This window comes from Rattus norvegicus, chromosome 9 (assembly GCF_036323735.1).
Source record: "Rattus norvegicus strain BN/NHsdMcwi chromosome 9, GRCr8, whole genome shotgun sequence".
Classification (NCBI taxonomy): Eukaryota; Metazoa; Chordata; class Mammalia; order Rodentia; family Muridae; genus Rattus; species Rattus norvegicus.
In genome coordinates, this window is record NC_086027.1 from 98,024,074 (window position 1) to 98,047,687 (window position 23,614).

Here is a 23,614-nt window from a genome sequence, read left to right on the forward strand (position 1 = left end):
GTCTTCCACTTGTGTGGTAAATGTTTTATTCACTGAGCCAGTTGCTCAGTCCTGGACTTTTGAGCAGAACTGGGACTATTAGAGACGGTGGGGGAATTTCAGAAATGAACTAATTACACTTTGCATCATGAGATGAAAATGAAGCTTTAGGCTCAGAGGCAGAATATTATGATTGGAAACGACACACTCAGGGGTCGAGCTGACAAAGGGTGGAAGGAACTTCGATACCATTCACTGTTAGCGTGACTAGATTCAGGGTCAGCATGGATACAAACCGCTGGGTGTGTTTACAAGGCGTTTCCCAGAAAAAATTTAACTGAGGTGGGAAGGCCACCCTCAGTGTGGGCAGCACCATCCCACTGGCTAGAGTCCCAGAGAGGGTACAAAAGGAGAAAGTGATCTGAGCACTGGCATTCATCTCTCTCAGCCTCCTAGTTGTGGGGAAAAGACATGAGCGGCTAGCTGTTCCAGGCTCCGGCAGCCACAATGGGGTCACCTTTATTGACAGACCTTCCCTGATATGAAGACTGCGCCTTCAAACTTGGAGCCTAAACACTTTGTTACCCTGACGACAAAGACAATATGCCGACCTGTCTTTGCTCTTGTTACAGACCAGAGGTATGGGCACAGGTGGGTGGGTGTGCATAGGCTGCCCCAAGGGCTGGAGCCTGCTGGACTCACAATTGCTTCACAGAGGAAGGCCTCAGGCTATGTTAGGTGTAGAGGGACATGGCTGTCTGTCCTTCAGGGATGCTCGCAGTGTAGAGAGGCAGAGGGCTCACTGGTGAGAGATAGTGCAGCTGGAGAAGGGGACTTGGCCATGAGTCCCCGCCCCCATACGCCCTGACAGTCCAGTAGCAGCGTGTGCTTCCGGTTCTTCTTTTCTTGGAGTGTAGGCACTGCACCATCTCATTTTCCTCAGATGGACTGTAATCAGATCCACTTCTAGAAGGCTCCAGCATAGCTGCAAGATGAGGCAACTTGGACTCGCCCCTCACTTTAAATCGGAGGATGTTTTCCAACCTGTTATAATCTGTCATTGGATGTGTTTAAGAGGGTCAGAGGTTGAGTCTGGGGACAAAATGAGTTGTGCTCTAGGCTAAATTTAGCTTCCCTCATGTTTTTGTTCCCACAGTGTCTGAGCTGGAATTGAGTAGCCAGGGAATAGGGCTTTAAAAAGAACTCCTGGTGGACGGGGTACCCTTGCAAGTGGTACATGAAAAGCCTGGCAGAGAGCTGGGTAATAATGATTAATAATAATAATAAAAAATTATTATTATATAATGAGAACAGAAGCACTGTTGACTATTACATTAAATAAACAAACCAACCCACCTAGAAAGCAACCCATTCATTAGCTAACTGAACATGGTTACATTTTAGGGTGCCCTGTAGGGAGTTCAGAGATGAAAATCCCATCTTTGGGGGTGACACAGGACAAGAAATCTGTATTTGGAAGACTGCAACAGGAGCCGCTTAGTCTTCCTTTCCAAGGTGGTGAGACGTCCCTCTGGTGTGTGAGTGACACTCCTTTCTGACCCTGTGCTCTGGGTTAGGCTCCCCAGCCCCCTCCACCTCTAAATGACCCTACCCGTGCTTGCTTGGCCTGGCCAGGTGTACCCACTTACTCATCTTCAGCCTTTTCAACTCAGTCAGAATCATTGGGCAGCCCCGAGATTCCACTCCGGTTTTGCCAAGTCTAGTGCATGAGGAAACCCAACTTCCTTTAAGTGTCAATTTGTGTATAAGTTGCCGAATATCGGTCAAAACTTGAGGAACTACGGTAAAACAGAGGGACAGAGACCACAGTTTTACCTTTCAAACAGAGGATAAATTGAGATTCCTTAAACTAGCAGACAGATCTGGAAAAGATTAGGAAAAAAGACAAAACAGGGTGTCAGCTGTAGATCTGGGGGGTCAGTAAGGAGCCAATTGGGTGAGTGGGACAAAGTGTGGCTTGTGATGTGATTGTCACTGTGCAGCGGGGTGAGGATTCACAGTGAGAGCGATTCACAGTGGAGAAGCACCCACAGGAGGCCTCAGAGCAGTGCTTGATACTTTAGTTGCAAAATAGAATCACCTGACGAGCTGTAAACGCCAGGATGGCAGGACCCCAGCTTGAAGACTTGTGCTATGCCAGGCTGCATGCAGCCTGAGTGTCGGGATCACTAGGAACTGTCCGAGGGCTTCTACCTGCAGCCAGGTTGAGACCACGCTCAGCTAGGGACCCTGCAGATGCTGCCTTGAGGTGATCTGTGTGAATGTACGGAGGGGAAGCATGATGCAATCCAGCTCCAAATGGTCTCAGCGGGCCAGAGCAGTGGCCTGATTCAGTGACCCAAGCTGGCGGGCAAAATCCAGGACCCTGTTTCTCGTGACTCGAACTTCTGCTCACTGTCTGGGTCCTCTTGATTATGACTCCAGAGGCTCCGCTTTCTTGTTGGCCAGCTCAGAGGTAGTTAGTGCCAAAGGCATACTGATGTTTGTACCCAAATTTAGGTGACACAGATGGAACAAACTCTCTGGGGTTATTTTAAACCATCAAAGCATGTCTGTGGAGAACCGACGTGTGTCAGCGAAGGGTCAGTTCAAGTTCACTTACTTTGGCTTTCAGAACCCTGAGGCCTTCCTGGAGTCCTCGAGCAACTGTCTGTTGCTGCCCACGGACCCCTTTGATCTCTGTTAGAGGTTGTGGACATCCGGTTCTGCCTCAACCCTGCCCACAGTTGGTTAGATTTTTCTTGGCTAGTATCTTGTTTCTCAGTTAGGTTGCTAATTAAACATTTGTTGGTATTAGCAGTTACACTGAGGATGGGAGTGGGGGGTCATCACACCTCACATGGCCTTAGGACACTGTTCTCTTCAGTTCCTCTTCCTGAGTCTCTGGTGTTACCATGAAATCTTCCCCCTTCTCTTGCAAGTGAGGTTCCGCGGGTGCTGTGGCCAGGGAGCTGGTCCTACCTAGAAATGCTTCCTGAATGCTGTTCTCTCCTGGAGATGGAGGGTTGCTAATGAATTTCATTTGTCCCACTTCGGTACCACTTTGTTCGCATAGTAAATTCTGGCAGGGTGCTAAACACACGGGAACGCAGAGTGTGGAGTGAATGAATGGGGAGGAAGGGAAAATCTAAGCAGGCGGGGAGGCCCAGCTTCTGTCTGAATGACAGAGGAGCCATTTCTCCACCCTTGAGCCAGTGGTAACTGAACCTGAGTGTCATATCAGAGAGACATTTGAGATTTAAATAATAAGTATGATGCTTTGTCTACAGGAGGGATAAAAATTACTCTTTCCTAACTAATTGTGTCTCGTTATGGAGAGCTAGAGCTAATGATATATATATTTATAATAAAATACAATATATTGTATGTAATTTATATACACATATATAATTATATATGATTTATATATACAATGATACATATTTATAAATATATATTTATATTAATATATATTTTTTTGCCTATGGATCCAGTGAGATGATGGTGAATTCCATCCTGAAATGGCCACAGGTTGCACACAGGATGGCGTTTGAGGGATGATTCCTATCATCATGGTGTACCAAGATCTTGGTTTCCTGCATCTGAGCTGACATCCGATCATGTTTCCCCTAATGGCATGTGAATATTTGCACTCTTGGGACTTTGTAGAACAATCCAGTCAGGTCTGAATGCTGCTGGGCTGGTGGCTTGACGACATGGCCAGCCTCTTTCTCTTCAGTAGCCATTTTCTGTGTGTGCCAGGCAAGAGGAAGAGCTTCTGAAGCAGCAGGACACCCCTGTCATTTTCCCATGCTCTCGGAGTCAAACCAAGGCTTGGCTTCCTTCCTGGGCCTCTGGAAAGTGCCTGGCTCCCTGCTGGGGTCAAGTGTACCGATAAGTGACAAACTGAAGGGGCAAGAGGACAGTCTGCAGTACACCAGAGTCTTTGCAGGTTCTCTTACATATACTCATTTGTATTGCTGGCCCAATCAGTGTGCCCCTTTTATAAATGGCCATTGTTGTGGTTCGAATGACAAATGTCTCCCATAGGCTCGGGTATTTAAACAGTCCCCAGTCAGTGCTGCAGTTTGGGGATGTTATGGAACCTTGAGGACATGGAACCCTACTGTGGGACCTCCATCACTGGAGTGAGTTTTGAGAGCTTATAGCTTCCCCCCAGGTCAAGCTTGCTCTCTCGGCATCCCGTATGACCTCACAGCTTCCTGTTCTAGCTGCCATGGCCACACTATCCCTCCCCATCATCACGGCACGCAACCCTTGGAGCATAAGCCCAGATACAGTGCTTTCGGCCATGCCATTTTATCACAGCAACAGAAAAGTATCTAATACACCTTCTAGATTCCTCTGGACCCTAGGCTGATGGTGTCTCTCCCAATATCCTCACAGCTGCAGGCAGGACCCTGGGCTTCGTTCACTACCCTTTCCTGATCATATTCTCTCTGGCAACTTCCGAAGACTGCCTGCCTTCATTCCACATTCTGCTTTTATCTTTATTATTATTGTTTTGAATAGGAAGTCTGACAGGTACGGAAAGCTCTCTAATGGACTTCCGGGACACATCTAGCCAAGTTAGTCACACAGACATTAATACGAAGAATGTCAAAGTGCCTTAACCTCCCCTCTGCATGACAATGTGAACACGGCACACCTCATTTAACAAAACATTAAAACATTTACTTCTTCAGATCAAGTGTATCTATTAATAATGACTTAAATTATCTGTACCAATTTCACATTATTAAGAAATCTCATTTCCATCGTGCGGAGGAACACAATACAGGGGGGAGGGAACAAACCACCCCTGTAACTTATTGTTCTGATTATTTTCCCTACGTGCCACACAGCCCAACACAGACAATGTAAAGTGACAAGGTCCTGCCCTGTCACGGACAGGAGCACAGCCAAAGGTCAAGCACTATGTACACGGCCCATGAGTGATCTTTTGGTGCCCAGGATGAAAAGGTGCCCTTGAATGTGAGTTGCCACTGTGGTTGTGGCAAGATGGAGACACCAAATACTTCTTGTGCAGGACCACGTGGCAACGACTCTGGCAGGACATTTATAGATCATGGGGACAGTGCCGGAGAGAGCCTATCACAGAGCATTCCATGCCCAAGGAGGCCAAGTTTTCTTTGCAACTGTCCTGGGGATTTAATGACACGGTGAAATTGCAGCTTCTGCCTCTTGAGACAAATTGCATGCTCAGCCTGATTGTTTTCTATGACGCTCACACAGGGAGCGGGGTGCTGCTCTCTTGAAGTTGGTTTGGTCTGATTGTTGTGCTGATCGAGCTCTGTGGCCCTGTTTGAAACCAGAAGTTCCTGGGGTACCTTCCCAGCCTTTTACAAAGGGCCAAGTAAAGCCAATTTCACATGGTGAGTGGAAGATTCTTTGGACTTTATTGAAAGGTGTTTTGTTTTGGTCACATTTATTTATTTACTTAATGTGTGTACATACATAGGTATGCAGATGTATGATTTCCAATAAATGCATGTGCCAGTGAGTACCCAAGCAAGCACTAGGAAACCGAGGAAACATTTGAAACTCTATTCTATTTTTCCATCAGGTGGGTCCCAGGGGTAGATCTCAGGTTGTCAGATTTAGAGAGAAGCATTTTTATCACTGAGCCATCTTGTCCGTCCTAGACTTATTGGCAAAAAATTGAACATCGGACAGGAGAATTATATAAACTAAATGAATAGTAGACCCATGTAATATCCAAATTTACTAATTTAAAGTGTTAGCTGTTTGCCTGGAAAGATGGCTCAGCAAGTCGCTGGCAAGCATGAGGACCTGATTCAGACCCCTGACTCCCACGTAAGTGCCTCCATGGTGGGCATGGCCAACTACCTGGACTCCCAGTGCAGAGAGGGGATTCTTCAGCTCTGGGTTCGATCAAGAGGAGAGTCTGCCTCAAAATGTGAAGTGGCAAGAAATCAAAGGAGACAGCTATCATCAACCTCTGACCTCCACATGCACTCACACCTGCACATAGACAGGCTCCCACACACACATGAACATACAGATACATATATACATGTGGAAAACATAAGTTAGGGCCAGAAATGCAGCCCAGTTGACAGAGTACTTGGGTAGCATGTACCAAGGCTGGGGTCCACGCCCCAGCACCACATAAAACGGTTCAGTGGAGTGTGTCTGTAATCTCAGCATTTAAGAGGTAGAGGAGAGAGCCCTGGCAGTTCAAGGTCATTCAGGTTCATAGTTCAGAGTCATCCTCAGTTACATAGTGAGCTGGAGGCAAGCCTGAGCTAAATGGGACCCTACCTCAACAAATACAATGTCAACTAAAACGTTTTCTTGCTTGTTAAATCACGAAAGAGTTTCTTAGAGAACTGGGTTTTGGAAGTCTGTTGATGAAGATAGAGGGTTTGGTTCTGCTGGACTGGAAATGCACACATATGGAGCTAATGTATAGAAAGCATTCTACAGTGACTAAAAGCACATGGACAGACAGTGGGAGCCCCTGCCTCGAGGGATTGCGCGGTTAGAGGGAGCTAGACAAAGCAGCCATTAGCAGCGACTGGAATTACATCATCGGAGACCTAAGTATTTGTGCTTTGGGTACCTCAGGCAAGGTAAGGTAAGGTAAGCTGGAGGCCACAGCAGGCACCTTCCAAAGGTGGCATCTTAACAGAGCATTGGGGAAATGGTATGTAGGGATGATCTCTTCTGCATCGTGTAAAAGCATCTCCTGTCGATAAAAATCTGACGCTCAATAAACTGAGACAAGTTTAGAAGGTCTGACGTCCAGCAGAGAGAGAGGAACTCTGGGCAATACTGAGGCACAGGGAGATTCACCACCCAGACTCAGAGGAAGTTGGACATATAAAACGGAGAAGAATTAGCCAGTCATGTGGTAGACAGACTAGTATAAACGAGTTAATTGAGTTATGAGCTAGTTGGGGAACAAGCCTAGCTTAAAGCATTATTTCATAACTAAATAAGCCTACATGTAATTATTTGGGAACTGAGGCAGGGGTGGAAAAGCCTATGGTTACACTGGTGTGCTTCTTTCTTGGGTGTATGTTTCCTCCCTGACTGTTGCAGGGGAGCAAACCCCATTATTCTTGGTTGAGAAGGAGGCACAGTGCTATAATGCCTGGGAACGAAGGTGCCATTTAAAAGGTTGCACTCTGGAGTCCAGATTGAAAACTAGCCAGCCTGATAGAGGGCTTGGGGCTTGGAGCTGAGGGTTGTCGCAGACCTAAACCCCCACCTATAAGGAAGATTTGACACTCCAGCTGTCGGAACAACCAGGGTCTGATTCAGCTTAGAAGGCCACCTCACTCACTAGGATATTTCCCAGTGTAGCCAGGAATAATAATGGCTCCAGGTACCAGTGGGGAGACCCTGGCATTATGATCTGAAAACTGACAAGTCACACGGGCTCCAAAGCTGCAGGGTCAGAACCGTGTCAGTGAACCTCCACCAAGCATGCTTTCCAGGTGTTAATTCCAGCCAGTGACCCATGAGGCCAGCTCTTTCCAGTGTTTAACTGCGAACCCCAAAACTTCTTGGAAGGAGGAATGGCTATGCAGGCAGCACCCAGAGAGCCCGAGATCTCAGAAGACAAGTGGGTTTCAGGACTGACACCCTTATTGAGGGGTTGCGTAGTTTTCCAACCACCGGAGGTGAAGGGCCAAAGATTTCTTTCTCATTTTCGAGAAATGAGACAGAGACTTGGTTCTTTTTCAAGACCCACTGAAAAACAATTACTGAAAAAAAAAAACCAAAATGAAAATATATTTAGAAGTCCATGGAGCAGCGAAATTGTGCTATCATTTCCTAACGGCTAGAAGTCAAATACTCAGTGTCAAACACTCCCCCAAGCGACACTTGCCTCCCAGCAGGCTCATGGTAGCACCGGAGTGTGGATCAGCTTTTGGAGTCACGCCTGACAGGTAAAGGGAAATGGATGGGGCGGGTGGGTCATCCAGTGTTTGCCCTAAAACTTAAACCATGTGCTTTTGCATAGAGGAGGCCAAAGTGTCTCTGTGGAACCTCAGAAAGTAAATGTTTTGGGTTTTTATGGGCCACATGGTCTCTATAGAAACCACTCAGTCCTGTCTTCGGGTTATAAAAGCAGCTGGAGGTTATTTGTAAATGAAGACGGTGGCTGCATGCCAATAAAACTTTATTCCTAAAGCCAGTTGGCTAACTTTTGCTGTGGGCAGTAGGGGACTGTCTTCGCCTCTTTCCCTGTTGCTTTGTTAAAGTACTCTTGAGGAAAACAACTTAAGAGAGAAAGATCTTATTCTGGTTCACAGACCAAGAGCAAAGTTCATCATAGGGAGGCAGTCAAGGGGACAGGAGCCTGAAGCAACTGTCACATCGAGTGCACGGTCAGAAGCAGAGAGTGAGAAATGCGTGCAGTCCAGGATCCCAGCCAGGGAATGGTGCCGCCCACAGTGGGCATGCGTATAGGTTCATCTTCCAGGTGATGCTCGTCTGTCAAGATGACAAAGAACAAGGGATCTTGGCTGGTTTGTGGGAAGGGGTGCTGTACAACTCATCTCCAATTCTGCTTTCCACTTTTTCTTGCCAGTGGAACCTGCTCTTTATTAACATCAGCTAAATGTGACTCTCCAAGGGTAACTGAGTGCCCACACACTCAGGCACACCTTCCCCTGCCTCTCTGCCTTGGGTGTGCTGACCTTGGATCTGTACATTAGTATCCTTCACCACTCACTCTGGAAAATGTGAGGTAGTTTTTCTTTTGGTCATTTTTTTCCCCCCTGCTCCATTGTGTCTGGAGCCTGGCTGTGTAATCGGATTTTGATACTACGTGACAGCTATGGTCATTCTATTTTCATTCCTTTTCCTTCCTGGTCTTCAGGTTGGGAACTTTATGCCAATGTGTTCAGGTTTTATATATTCTCCCCCAACCCCCACCCTGATTTGTTGATCAGCCCCAACTTCAAGGAAGGGGGATATGCTTGGGCACATGGTGTCTTCATATGGTTTTAATCAGTAAGGGAGGGCAAGGTGAGGAAGCAGAACCAGTGTATGTCTTGCCACCAGCCTCTCTATTCCCCCCCACCCCCAGGGCTGGGGACCGAACCAGGACCTTGCGCTTCCTAGGTAAGCGCTCTACCACTGAGCCAAATCCCCAACCCCCGCCTCTCTATTTCTACCCTTCCTATGCATGGAAAAGAAATTTCAGGTTTGTCCCCTCCTTTGCCCCCCCTCCCCCAGATCACTCGCATCCCTCTGCCTCATGGCTGCTCACTACCTTTTCAGACAAATGTCAGCACTAAAGCCTAGGACTCCTGATCTCACACACGAGGTCCATAGCATCCCACACCCTGTGTGCTCCCCACCCACCACTGTGCTCCTTATCATCATAGCCTCTGGACAGTTGCTCCTCTGTCCAAGGCCAACCTGAATAGTCCATAACCCACTTTGGTCCCCCTCAGTATTCAGGTCCTGATGTTAGCACCAACAGTTGGGGCTGGGAAGGTAGAGCCCGGGTACAAAGAGTGCATCTGCCTACCCGTCTGCCTTTGCAAAGTTTCTGAGGCAGACCCCCATCCCAGGAGCCTGAGGTGTCATCTCAGGAAGGCAGAAAACCTCTCGCCTATTTTCCTCCCTTCCTTTTGTTCCTCCCAAAGTGAAACTCTCCAGCGTGCTTGGCAGTGATGCTAATGGGAGAGCGCCATCAGCATACATTACCGTTTTATTAGTCTGTTTCTCCATTTTGATTCTGAAAATATCCTGATTTAGTCTAATTGCAATTTCACTGTGTTCTACTGGCAGGGACGGTTCGTCCTGGGGGTTGGGTAGAGAGGGAGACGTGACCCGGTAGGATTTTTTTTTTCTTCCTGCCCATATGTCTTTGAAGCTGGACCATTAGCTCTAAAACATGCATTTCATCTCTTCACAGTGACTCAACCTGCTTCTGGGACAAATAAGCGCCCAGGGTGAGTGTCTTGCAGAAGGCAATGAGACACCCTAATCCTTGGTATTTTTGTGTTATCCAAAGCGGGAGCGGCCGCTGCGGCCATCTTATTCCTAAATAATTTAACTATATTCAAAGATAATCTGATGTTATTGTAGGAAAGTGTATTTCTAATAAATTCCACTTGATCTGGGTGAATCAATTCAGGCGGTACATAATTGAGTCTGTTAGCAAGGACTTTAGCAAGAATTTTGCAATCAGCGTTAATTAAGAAGATGGGACAATAATTTGTGCATAATTCCGGATCTTTTCCTGGCTTGTGAATCAAAGTAATAAGAGCAATGCTCTGGCTGGTGGTGGGGTAGTGTCATTAGGCTCTGATTTATAAGTACTTAGAAAGGTTTAATTTCATTTTGCTGCGAGCAGAGTCTCCCAGCCCCCACAGTCTCTGGCCGGGTGAGCAGCCGAGTCGGTGGGGAACATCTCCTTTTCCTTTCCCTGCCACAGGTCACCTCCTGCTTCTAGTTTCTGCCCTTATCCTCTAAATGAGCCTCTCGTGCATTTGTCTGTTCTTCTGTCTGTCTTTCCTTCCTGAAGTCTTTTGCTGAAATGTTCAGAACTAGGGACTTTGAACTAGTAGATATGTATGTATGTATGTATGTATGTATGTATGTATGTATGTATGTATATATGTATGTACATGCATGTAGGGGTGCTGGTAGAATATGTAGACCTCGGGTACTGGCTCAAAGGAGAAAGTGCCTTCATGGACCTCTTGTACAATGCCTTTAGGAAGGCAGGCAGCATAAGCCTTGGCCAGAGGCAACGGAAATCAATGCTCTACTCTTTTATTTTGATATATTTTTTATTATCATACGTGTATGCGTGTTTTGCCTTCATGCGTGTCTATGCACCACAAGTGCTGCTGCTCGAGGAGGTGGTGAGCCTCCTCTGTAGGTGCTGGGAATGGAACCCAGGTGGTTTTGCAGCAACAACAGCGCTCTTAACCACTGAGCCAGCTCTCCAGCCCCACACTCTACTCCTACCTGACTGCTGATTAATGAGTGGACACAGTGAGCTTTCGTGTCCTGCCTAGGTCAGCCCCAGGGTGGACTCTAAGGCGCCATGAGGTGCTGAGGAGAGTATTGGATACACAGAGGCTGGGAGACTTCACTTAACGTAGCCTAACACCTTCGAACCTCATCTGAGCCATTTTCTTCCTTGGGATGGGAGACAGCACCTCTTGGGGAGTGCGTTGAGGATGGGTGGCTCAGCGGGACGTCTCTGTTTCCTCTCTCTGCCTCCATTGGCGGCTGACTGTAGGTCTGGCACACTCTGCTGAGACCCTTGCTCTTCTTGGCCTTGTAGCCCAGCTTTGGCTCATTCTGTGCACACAAATGTGTGACCTGATTTCCCATCAGCCATTCAGACAGTAAGTACCACTCTCCAGTGAGCCAAAACGAGTCACCAGAGCTTTCTGCTGAAGGCAGGGGATGGTCTGCACAGACCCGTGGGAAGAACTACTCAGGGAGGCAGACTGACTGGAAATGCCTGATGGTAATCTCCATCGGCACCAGTCCCTCTCAGAACCCTAGTCATCCCAGTCGGCAGACAGCCTCAGGGTCGACACAGACTGGCCTAATTTACTTTTTCAATGAGGAAATTAAACTTTAGAGGGATGGACTGATGTGTTCAAGGCTCCATGGAGAGTGGCAAAGTGAGAGTCCCAGTCGCATCACCATTAGACCTTTGCCCTTCCCACAATGCCACTGGTCTGAGATGCCATCTTCCGCTCTCTCACCCTGGGCACCATGTCTCTTTTGTAGCAGGAACCACATGTATTCTCTGAACTTAAATAACCCATGTGGTATCCCTCTCCACATGTAAGGAAGTATGACTGACATGGTGGCCAGTTGGATATGGCGAAGTGACATGGTGCCCTCAGCAACCTGCCTTGGGTGAGGAGTCCCATTCACAATTGGTCCCCAGTTTCACACGTGTACACATGCATGTCTGTTGCATGTTTGTGTGCATGCATTCCCACCTATAGATGCTACTGGGGAGATCTCTTAATAGCAGCCCAATTAGTCTTTCTTCAGCTTTCCCCGGGTTGCTTAAATACCATTGCCCTAAACACAACACAGTACATCCGTTGCTCTGTTTCCATCAGGAATTCAAGTGGCATCTTGACTTGTATATGATGTGCCCTCAGCTGAATCACAGAATGCTGATACCCTTAATAATAGCAATTAGTAATCAGTTGTTTCTTAAGTAGCATGATTATGGCGGTTACTAAATTGTACGGTTGATGCATCTGAGGGGTTAGACGGGTCTTGACACCCTCCTCCCAGCTACCCTTCCCTCTCTCTGTGTTCCATTCAGTGTGGGAAAGAAGCCGGGATGAATCACGCAATTGTCATGGACAATCCGATAGTAGGAGCCTGGCTTTGGTTTGAAACAGAGTGAAACATTTCTCTATTGCAAAGCACGGTTAATAGGACCTGGTGCAATGTCAACAGAGGAGCTTGGCTGGTCCATACCAGCACTGTACCCTATGTCTGAGCTTCTCCTCAAGGCTGAGGCCCTGTGCAAGGCACTGGGTGTAATGAGTGAGGCCAGAGAGGGGTATATGAGTTTAGAACATCTGGTGGCATTGGGAAGAAAATTAAAGCTCAGGGAGACAGCCCAGGGAGTAGAGTGCTTGCCGCACACTCATGAGGATCTGAGTTCAGATCCCGAACATCCATGTAAAAAGCCAGGCACAGTGGATGGCACATGCCTGTAATCACAGAACCTTAAGGCCAGGCTTCTGTGAGCAATACTAATTAAACTCATTTGGACAGACAGATACGTACACATAATGCAGGTGCACACAAGCATGCGAGCACGCATGAACTCCGGCGTGAGCACACACACACACACACACACACACACACACACACACACACACACATTCACACTCCAGAGACAACCCGATTGGGAAGATTAATGGGGTCAGCAAGAGTGTGAAGCAGTCAGGAGACGGTAGTGGGTGTGACTAGGACCCAAATACATTATATATACACGTATACAATGCAATAGTGAAACCCAGTATTATATATAATAAGTGTATGATCATAAAAGGCTTAGAAAAAGAAACAGATTATATAAAAGACAAACAAAAGCTTGCTAAAAATCATAGCTGGCTTCCTCCTGTCTCTGGCTTCTGCTCACTATGAGAGCTCTCTGTCCTGTGGTCCACCATGATACTGCAGACCATGTTGTGCATCTCCAATCAAGGGGAACAACTCAGTGCCCAGTCCAACATTTTGCACTGTAAGGCTCTCAAACTGTAAGCTCAAAGACTTCTTTTCTCTGTAATTATCCCGCACCAAATATTTTGTTACAACAGAAAACAGATGAAGACAGCCATGTTTTTCAGTAGCTAATGGGGATGAAGGGTGAATGTGTTTGTGGAGGAGGAGGTGGGGTGGCCACTTGGGTGAACAGTGTGAGTTTTCAAAGGGGTGACCTCCTGAGTGGGGTCTGGAAGGAGGTACGTGGTAAAGATGAATATGGGAGGTTAAGTCCTTATTTGGACATTCCTGTTGGGATGGGGAAGCTGAGTGAGAGTTGTTCTACATAACACACACTCACACACACTAACACACACACTCACACACATGCACACACACACACTCAGGCACACATACTCACACACATGCACACACTCACACACATAACACACACACTCACACACACATGCACACGCACACACTCAGGCACATATACTCACACGCATGCACACACTCACACACACACGCACACACTCACACACATGCACACACTCACACACATGCACACACACACTCAGGCACACACTCACACACATGCACACACTCACACACATGCACACACTCACACACATGCACACACACACTCAGGCACACACTCACACACATGCACACACTCACACACATGCACACACTCACACACATGCACACACACATGCACACACTCACACACACTAACACACACTCACACACACATGCACACACACTCAGGCACACACTCACACACATGCACACACTTACACACATGCACACACACATGCACACACTCACACACACTAACACACACTCACACACATGCACACACACACTCAGGCACACACACTCACACGCATGCACACACACATACCCACACACGCACACTCTTGTACTTGATGCTGGACTCCAATCCCTCATCCACATCTGGAAGATCCCCTTAGATCCAGCAATACAGGACAAGTCAGATACCTCAGTGAGAGGGCCTGACCTGGGTTGGCTTGGGAACCACAGGTCTCCTGCTCGGAGGGCTGAGAGTTAGCTGGAAGATTCCATCCCCTTTCCAGACCTTGCTGGGGACCTCATGTCCATTCTCACGGCAGAGCAGGTGTCTTCCAAGGCAGAGCAGGTGTCTTCCTTTGGGAAGGACACCTCCTTAATGGAATCTGGAATAATGAGTGTTTCCCCTCCAGATGCTACCTCAGGAGGTGATGGCTCTGTCTTCTGCCATGGCCATGTCTCCTAGTTCCTCTGACCCCGATCCATATCAAGGGGTACATGAGCACCCAATGGGCTTCTCCACAAAAAGCTGCTTCTATCACATTCTCAGCGCATCTTTCTGTCTTTCTGTTTGTCTCTCTCTGAGTCTCTCTCTCTCCCCTGCCCCCCTCCTCTGTGGCAGAGAGACAGTCCACAGGTCAATGATCATGTGGTGGTCAGGTCCCTCTTCAGCTCCCCCCCACATCTTTTGATCTGTCATCTTTTGAACCATGCCCAGAGCTCTACCTGCTGAGGTTGCCCTCTGGATGGAGACCTCTTCTGTTCAGAATGACTTTGCCCGATGATGATGACACTTGGTTATCTCTTTCCTCCCGTGGTGGACATTCCCCACTCTAATCCTCCTCTAGCCTCAACCCTGTGTGTGCTCAGTCCTCCACAATCCTAAATTCTGTGCAGTACCCGTGTGATCTCGAGTCTCTGTTCTCTGTGCAGTCTGCAGTTATGTATGCCACAGCGATGACTTTGCTGGAATCCCAAAGACCACGTGTGCATTTTAGTGCCTCCAAGTCTGGTTCCTTCTGGAAAGTTCCTAGAAGATCCAACCTCACTTTCAGTGTTGAACACTCCACATCTGAGGAGAGGAGCCTACAGCATTTCAGGCCACTACAGGGAAACTTTGGGAGGATGATTTCAGAGTGGCCTGGAGAATGATGGGGCATGACCCATGACCTAAGGTAGTGAGTCCCAATGGATGACTAAAAAGTCAACGGTTTCAGAGGCCAAAGTTCATAAAAGGAAAAAGCATGCCAACTTCAACTTGACCCCACTGAGAGACTTTTGAATGCCAGTGTCTCTAAGAGCTGTTCAGGAAGCAGGTCCAAGTACAGTCCCACAATGGAGCACCTCTGGGAAGCCTCAGGACCTACCTAAGGAAGGCCCATCCTCATGCCCTATGCAGCACCAGGAGACACTGGCCAGACAGACAAAGCACCATTCTGGTCTCACACAGTGTGTGGTGGCAGTTGAGCCAGGCTGGACTCTGAATGTCTCACCTGTCCCTTCACACTGTCACATATCCAGCAAGGAGAAGTCTGGGTATAAAATTCTCTAACAACAGACTTGTGGTAGGAGGATTGTAGCTTCTCTGACATACTTTCGCAGTCTCAAGAACTGTGCAGAGTAGCTGGACAGCTACTGGGGGCAGGGGAGAAGTGATGCTTTCAAAGGTATTGCAATATGCAAATCAATATGCAAATCATAACCATTTGGGATGTGCTACTGAGCAACGTGCAGAAGGGTCACTTCTGGTCCCAGCTGGTGGCAGGCTGTGAGGAGGGCAGAGGATTATGGGTAACCCATGAGGAGGTGGGAGCTATGGGCAGGAACTTGGCATGCACAGGAGGACTGTTCCAGAGTGCAACAGTGACCCAGCTCTTCTCTTTCCAGCACATTCTAAACTCTGAGCTGCAAAGGAGTCAGACTGAATGGGAGGAGGTGAGGCAGTTCATGATGATTGGTCTCAGGGCAGAGTGTGGAGTGGGCCAGGAAGACAAGTACACTATTTCTGATCTCATCACCACTTGCGATGCCAGGGCCTCCTCCTTTCCGTTCTCTCCTGGATAGATGTACTGAAGGTCACAGTGCACGGCCGATGGGCCTGTAGAGCCCAGAGAGGAATAAGAAGTACCTCTGTAAAAGCTGGTCAAGGGGTTGGGGATTTAGCTCAGCGGTAGAGCGCTTGCTAGCGCTAGGCCCTGGGTTCGGTCCCCAGCTCTGAAAAAAAAAAGCTGCTCAAACACCACAGGGAGTGTCAGCCCAGCAAGGATGCTCCAGTCTCAGGCATTTGGATGGACCCCCTTGGGCTTCCCCCTCATGCCTTCAGAGTTATTCCCCTGGCAACCATGCCCCATACATGCTCCTCATGCTGGTGCATACATGTGCAGGTGTGTGCATGAATGTGTAATGTCATGTGTGCACATGGATATACCTACATGGGAGAGTCTGACTAGAGGATAGAGCTCAGGCTCAGGACAAAGCTGAGCAGCTAGAAAACAGCTGACTGCAGTCAAAGGTCAACCACAGGTCAGGAACAACCTCGCAGCAGACGTGACCAAGAGACCATGTCTCTTATGTGACTATGACTAAAAGGGATTCAAGAGGATGGGAGGTGTTGCCCATGAATCCACACAGACATGTAACACAAGGGAGAAGTCTACAAGGAAAAACAAAATCCTTTGTCTGATGAGGAAAGAAAGTATAATTAAGGACTGGGGAGGTGGCTCAGTGGGTGAAGTGTTCACCGTGTGATCATGAGGTCCCAGGTTCCGTCCCCAGAATCCATGTTGAAATGCTGGGTGTGGCCATGCATGCTTGTCATCCCATGACTGGGTTGGCTGAGATGGGTGGGTCCCTGGGCTCTCTGGACCATCAGCCTAGGATACATGGTGAGCTCCAGGCCATCGAGAGACCCTGTCTCAAAAACCAAAGTGGGCGGAGCCTGAGGAAGAATACCTGAGGGTGACATCTGTCCTCCCCAGGCACTTGTACACATGCATGGTCAGCCCTGTGATGTTTGCATATGCTTGGTCCAGGGAGTGGCCATACTATTAGAAGGTGTGACCTTGTTGGAGCAGGTGTGTCACTGTGGGCGTGGGCTTTACCACCCTCATCTTAGCTCCCCGGAAGTGAGTCTTCCGCTAGCAGCCTTCAGACGAAGATGTAGAACTCTCAGCTCCTCCTGCACCATGACTGCCTGGATGCTACCATGCTCCTGCCTTGATGATAATGGACTGCATCTCTGAACCTGTAAGCCAGCCCTAATTAAATGTTGTCCTTATAAGACTTGCCTTGGTCATGGTGTCTGTTCACAGCAGTAAAACCCTAACTAACATTCCTCCTCCCACCCCAATGACATACATCCCCTTAATCACACATGTACCCCCTGTTCTCATGTGCACCCATGTAAACACACATTCACAAACACACACTCGCTCGCACACATGTGTCCTTGTTAAACTGGTAATTTCATTATGATTTCTCAAAACTGGCAATTTTCATGCTGGTGGGGGGTATGTTAAAATATGTTTCCTTACTTTCTTTTGGACATTGGAAACACATCCAAAGAAAATTTCATGTACCTACAGGACTCCAGAGACTTATGTGAAGGTGAGGCCTGTATAAGAATGAAACCGTACAGATGGTATCAAAGACTTAGATCACAGCATTGTTTATAAGAACAGTAGCATTTGGTTTAAGGATTTTGTGGTTAATCTCTATATGTGAAGGGTTTAGAAAACCCAGGCAGTGACATATATTTATTTTATTTTTAATCATGCATACACATGCTTAGTTAATAAATTAATAAAAATGTGTGCACGTGCATTTGCTTGTGGCTGCAGAGGCCATAGAGGCAGTTGTGTGCTCTCTGACTTGGATGCTGGGAATCCAGCTTGGGTCCTCTGCAAGAGCAGTGTGTGCTCTTAACCACAGAGCCATCTCTCCAGTCCCTGCTGTCGATCTTTTTGGATATGAAAAATGGCCATCAAATGACCCCTGTGATGTAGCAGTGTGCCTGTGAAATTTATACCTTCAAATAGAGGAGGAGAGAGATGGATGTGAGGACAGCTTGTCCTGGGGCAGAACAGAAATCCGCCTTTTCCCTCAATTATTTTGTGTGATGCTAACTTGATGCTGAGACAACACACACACACACACACACACACACACACACACACACACACACACACACGTCCCCAGCACGTGTGATACACGTGCGCTGAAGCATTGCGGAAGATGAAGTCACCTGTGCCCAACCCTAGGAACAGTACCACGGTGCAACAGAGGGGACCTCTCACTTACGCCTGGTAACTAGAAGTTACAGAAATTGCCAGAGCAAAAGGTGCCAAGACCTGATATCAGAAAGTGTTTCTGCAGGGATGTCTGCCCAATAGCTGCCTATCTAGGACAAACAGACGTGTCCCTGGTGACTTATATATTTATTCTGCAGCTGTGGGGATGGAGCCCAGAGTCTTGGACATGCGAGGCAAGCACTCTACCACCCAGTGACAGCTGCAGCCTCCCCGTAGTTACTGATCTTTGTCTTTGGTAGTTCTTGGCTACTTGTGGTGATTTGAGTGAAAACAACCACCATAGGCCCATAGGGAGTGGCACTATTAGGAGGCGTGGCCTTGTTGGAGTGGGTGTGGCTTTGTGGGGGTAGGCGTGGCCTTGTTGGAGGAGGTGTGTCGCCGGAGGTGGGCTTTGAGGCTTCAGATGCTCAAGCCAGGCCCAGTGTTTCTCTCTTCCTTCTGCCTGCCAAACCAGATGTAGAACTCTCAGCCACCTCTCCAGCACCACGTCTGCCTGCATGCCGCATGCTTCCTGCCCTGACAATGACGGACTAAACCTCTGAACTGTAAGCCAGTTCCAATGACATGTTTGCCTTTATAAGAGTTGCCGTGGTCTTGGTCTCTTCGCAGCGATAGAAACCCTGACTAAGACATATCTTTACAGCTCCCCCTTGCCACCCACCCTTGAACACACCCACCAAGTACTGTCTGTCATGGTGTCTACCTGGCAACACAGTTACGGTCTTGGAGAGTCTCTCTCCATTTGTTATTTGCTTTAACACATAGCTATATAAGAAACGGATATCAAGGATACATCACACCGTTTGAACCCTTGCCCCTGGCTCCAGGGCAGACCTCAGCATGCATTAGTAATCGGCCTGTGGCCTCCCTGTGGTTACCTAGCAATGCGCCTGTGGGCAGCTTGGCTGAGGGCTCCTTCATCCAGTCGTCATTAGCGAGCTCTAGCACGGCATCCACGGGCTCCACCTCAGTGCAGATCAGCTCCTGCACAGTGTCCCGGTCCCCAGTGGCCAGAGCAGACTTTAATCTCCTCACTAAGTCTGAGCTGAGGGGGTAATCTGGTGGCGGGTCCCAGCCGGACATTGTGGTGTCCCTGTGCAGGAGCGGGCCTTCTTCTCTTCCTCTAACGCATGCCCAAAGTTAGCCCTGTCCCCAGAGCAGGACGGATGGCTATAAATAGAATCAGGGCTGGGTTACTGTCAGCGGGGACGGCCTAAGCTGCTTTCACCTTGCCTTCAGGACTAAGGAGGTTTCTCCCAGGGGCTGCTGTGCAGGCTGCTGGAGAGATGGGCATTTGGCCATTCTGTGTGTGCTGGAGAAGGAGCAACGCTCTTTAGAGGGAAACTCTAGAGCTGACTTTGCTTATTTGAGAGCGTCGGATCAATTTGCTGTGACCGGATACCTCACGGGAAGCAACTTAACGGAGGGCTGGCTTTGGCTCCTAGTTGGAGGGGCTACAGTTCATCACAGCAGGGAAGCCATGGTGACAGGAGCATGAGGTAACTGGTCTCATCACTTCCACAGCCATGTAGCATCAAGCAGACAGGACATGGGATAAGGCCAGCCCCTATGATTTCCTTTCTCCATTGAATTGCCTCAGTCTTCCAAAACAGCGCCATCCACTGGAGATCAAGTATTCAAACACATGAGCCTTTGGGGGACATTTTACATTGAAATCACACCACTAAGTAGCTTGGGCTGAGCTCATCCTCCTGCCTCAGCCCCTGGATTGCAGGGATGACAGTCGTGTGCCTTAATGCCCAGCGCAGAGGTATGTATTGTTGACTGTTTCCTTTCTCAAAACTGAGGCTACAGAAATCTACCTGTCCTGGTCTTGGGCCTTCAGCTGTATTGAGACAGGGTGTATGCTGATATTCTGTATTATTTATTTACTGGTTGATTTATAGACATGTAGTCCAGAATGGCCTCAAACTCCCCATCCTTCTACCTCCTCCTCCCGGGTGCTGGGATGACGGTCTTGTGCCTCCATATCTAGATGTCTGTGGGGCTGGGGATGGAACTAAGGTTCTCCTGCATGCTAGACAAGCGCTCTATCCACTGGGCTCCATCCCCAGGGCTGGCATCAGTGTGTAGAGTTCCTGCTCTCACACGCAGATGGTTTGGAGTGGATTACGGGGACTAGTGAACTGGGAGAAGGAATGTATAGAAGCAGTGGCATTGTGCTATCAAGCCCCAAATCAGAAGGGAGGTGAGGGCCCAGCACTTGTTAGGAAGATAATAGGATGACAATGTCTCAAAATACGGCCCTCGCCGATCTTAATTACCCAGCGATCTGCTGGGTGGTTAATCAGCGGCACACGCACTATGCTAATGACCCTGGCTAATTTTGTTATAATGTAATCCTTTATCAAGCCCGTGATGTATAAATTAGGAATTGAAATGTAAGTAACACAAATTATATTTAAGGCAACATGCATCTCTTTATTTCTGTGTGAAAATTCCTCACCTTTGCTTCTTTCTTTCATTGATGAACTTTCCCTTGTCCCCACCTCCCCAGGATATGAGAAAGGAAGTCAGTCACTCCAGCCACCCCCTGGACCCCAGTCCACTTACTTCTTAGACACCGTGGGTTTGGCTTTCTCCTTCAGTGGCCGTCTTTGAAAGCTTCACAGTATGTATGACTCTCGTGGCAGGTAGATCCCGGCTCCCTCTGACGGGGTGAAGCATCCTTGATCTTTTTAAACCTTTAAACCATGGCTAGTGGGAACAAAAGCCCTGTATTTGCAGGGAACTTGCTTTTCTCCTCTTTGTATGCGTGCGGTGTATGTCTACATTTGTGTGTGTGTGCATGTACACTGTGGGTGTGTATGCACAGGTGTGTGTGTGTGTGTGTGTGTGTGTGTGTGATTCTGTATGTCTGTTGGTCATTCTGTCATTCTGTCATTCTGCCTGCCTGTCTGTCTGTTGGTCTCCCTCCCTCCCTCCCTCCCTCCCTCCCTCCCTCCCTCCCTCCCTTCTTGTGTGTGTGTGTGTGTGTGTGTGTGTGTGTGTGTGTGTGTGTTTGTATAAACCACAGGTCAACATCAGGTGTTTTTTAATGGTTCCACCTTATTTACCGAAGCAGGTCTTTCACTGATCCTGGACCCCACTGCTTTCTCTGACCTGGGTGACTAGCAAGCCCCATGTCTGTCACTCCAGTGCAGGGTTTAATACCATGCCCAGTTTTTACATGGGTGCTAGAGAACTCAAGTCCTCGAGTTCGTGTGGCTGGTACTACAATGACCAAGCTATCTCTTCAGACCGTTGTCTGCTTATATTTATGATTAAATTTAGCCAGTTCTGGGATGTTGCAAGCTCTGTGTCTCCCTATATAGTCCAGTCTGGCTATAACTTGCCCTTTCCTGCCTCGGCCCCCCAGTGCTAGGGTTGCAAGGCTCAAGGTAGGACTTTTGGGAGGCGGTTAGGATGATAAGTCATTAGACTGCAGGCCTCATGATTGAGTCTTGGTGGCTTTGTAAGTGAAAGAGAGGGTCATACACAGCGCTTACAATCTCTTACCACACATGGCCATGCCACTTTGGAACTATCTGAAGAAGGCTATCACTAGGTAAGACCCTTTGACCTTGTGCTTCCAGAACCTTGAGTTACGAGAACACTTTCTTCTTTATAAAGTCACCTGCTTCAGATATTTTATTAAGAAGAATCCAGTTGATCCTTCTAGTGGCTGATCGACTGGCTTCCCTAATGGAGAACTGGAGGAACCAGGGACTTCTCAATTTGGCTGAACATCTCTGTGGTTCTTTCTGGCTGAGTCTCTCTTAGCTTGAAGGCTTCAACCAAGGCATTAGGGTAAACGGGTTCACTGCTCTACGGCAGGACTGGCTCGCCCATCGACCTAATGGGTGGTGGGGTGGTTTTCTTGGCAGCTGTTTGTGTAACAAGGGAACAGGGCCACTCAGTTTCTCTATGTCTTGATGGCTCTGACACCATCCAGGCATGTTAGGGATTTCTGGTGACTCTGAGGGGCTTGACTCTGAAGAGCTAAGCATTGCGCTGCCTCAGTGGAGATGGGGACGAGCAAACCTCTGGATTTTTACCAGCTCCATCCCCTACTTCCATTTCAAGACAGGGTAGTCTGGGATAGTCTTGAATTTATGGTGATCCCCCTGCCTCACCCTCCTGGTGTGGACCACCACACTTCACTGGTAAACCCCTTTGGAATTCCAACTGAGGCCAGGTTCCCTTGCTGTCCTAGGGATATAACAAACCTTATACTGTGGGCTGATGACAGCTCTGGCGTGTGTCCCCATTCTTTTCTAAAGTTGGGTGGGTTTCATTGTGCTTTCTCAGGAGCAGGAGCTTTTGTGCTCTCACGAGGCTCATGAGGAACCAGGCAGGAAGTCACTGACCGAAGTCACACTTCTTGTCGTACTTAGGGCGACCATTGCTATGATGAAACACCATGACCAAAAGCAACTTGGGGAGAAGAGGCTTTATGTGGCTCACATTTCTACAGCTCCATCCATCACCGAAGGAAGTCAAGACAGGGACTCAAAGAGGGCAGGAACCTGGAGGCAGGAGCGGATGCGGAGGCCACGGAGGATGCTGCTGACTAGCTTGGTTTGCTCAGCCTGCTTTCTTATCGAACTCAGGACCCCCAGCCTAAGGGTGGTACCACCCACCGTGGGCTGTGCCCTCCCACACCAATTACTAATTAAGAAAATGCCCGATAGGATTTACTACTAGATCTTGTGAAGGAATTTTCTCAGTGCAGGTTACCTTCTCTCAGATGACTCTAGCTTGTGTCACCTTGACATAAAACTAGGCAGCACACTGCTGCTCTTCCAGAGGAACTTGGTTCGTTTTCCAGCAGCCACACAGTGACTCACGACAGCCTGTCTCTCCAGCTCCAGGGTTTTGGAACACAACCAAAGGAATGAAGCCTGGTAAACAAGGTCTTGGGGGAGTATGAGAGAGGATCAGGAAAAAAGGCAGAGTTTCTTTTACCTCAGGTTCATTTTGGTTCCTGGATTATTCTTGGACTTGATTTCCTGCCTCCTGTGATACCCATTTACCTTCAATTTATAAGATGGTTTATTCTTGTTGGGTGTCAGATCATAGCTATAGAACCCAATCTGGCCTGTGTACCCTGAATCTGGGAATGGTCTCTGCCTCACTTTCATGCTTTCTTTCACAGATTGTACTGGCTGGTTTTGTGTGTCAGCTTGACACAAGCTGGAGCTGGAACTCACAGAGAAAGGAGCCTCAGTTGTGGAAATGCCTCCATGAGACCCAGCTGTAAGGCATTTTCTCAACTAGTGATCAATGAGGGAGGGCCC

General features: G+C 48.2%; 1 protein-coding gene and 1 long non-coding RNA gene across 12 annotated transcripts in view; one reads left to right on the top strand and one right to left on the bottom strand.

The window, feature by feature from the left end:
• Positions 1-19,536, bottom strand: part of Asb18 (ankyrin repeat and SOCS box-containing 18) — a 64,592-nt gene extending 45,056 nt beyond the window's left edge. The window contains exon 1 of one of the 4 annotated variants that reach the window (XM_039083755.2): positions 19,193-19,536. In XM_039083755.2, the coding sequence (XP_038939683.1) occupies positions 19,193-19,397 (205 nt within the window). In that variant the 5' untranslated portion in view covers positions 19,398-19,536. Of the gene's footprint in view, positions 1-2,080; positions 3,253-19,192 lie in introns of those variants that run through there. The other 3 variants (XM_039083757.2, NM_001108231.1, XM_063267314.1) reach the window with 3 other exon arrangements.
• LOC102554789 (uncharacterized) overlaps positions 19,509-23,614 on the top strand; it is a 111,512-nt gene continuing 107,406 nt past the window's right edge. For 5 of the 8 annotated variants that reach the window (XR_010054860.1, XR_010054858.1, XR_005489307.2 and 2 more), the window contains exons 1-3: positions 19,572-20,085; positions 20,833-20,946; positions 23,473-23,573. This is a non-coding gene — a long non-coding RNA (uncharacterized LOC102554789). Of the gene's footprint in view, positions 20,086-20,832; positions 20,947-23,472; positions 23,574-23,614 lie in introns of all 8 variants that reach the window. The other 3 variants (XR_010054862.1, XR_010054861.1, XR_005489306.2) reach the window with 3 other exon arrangements.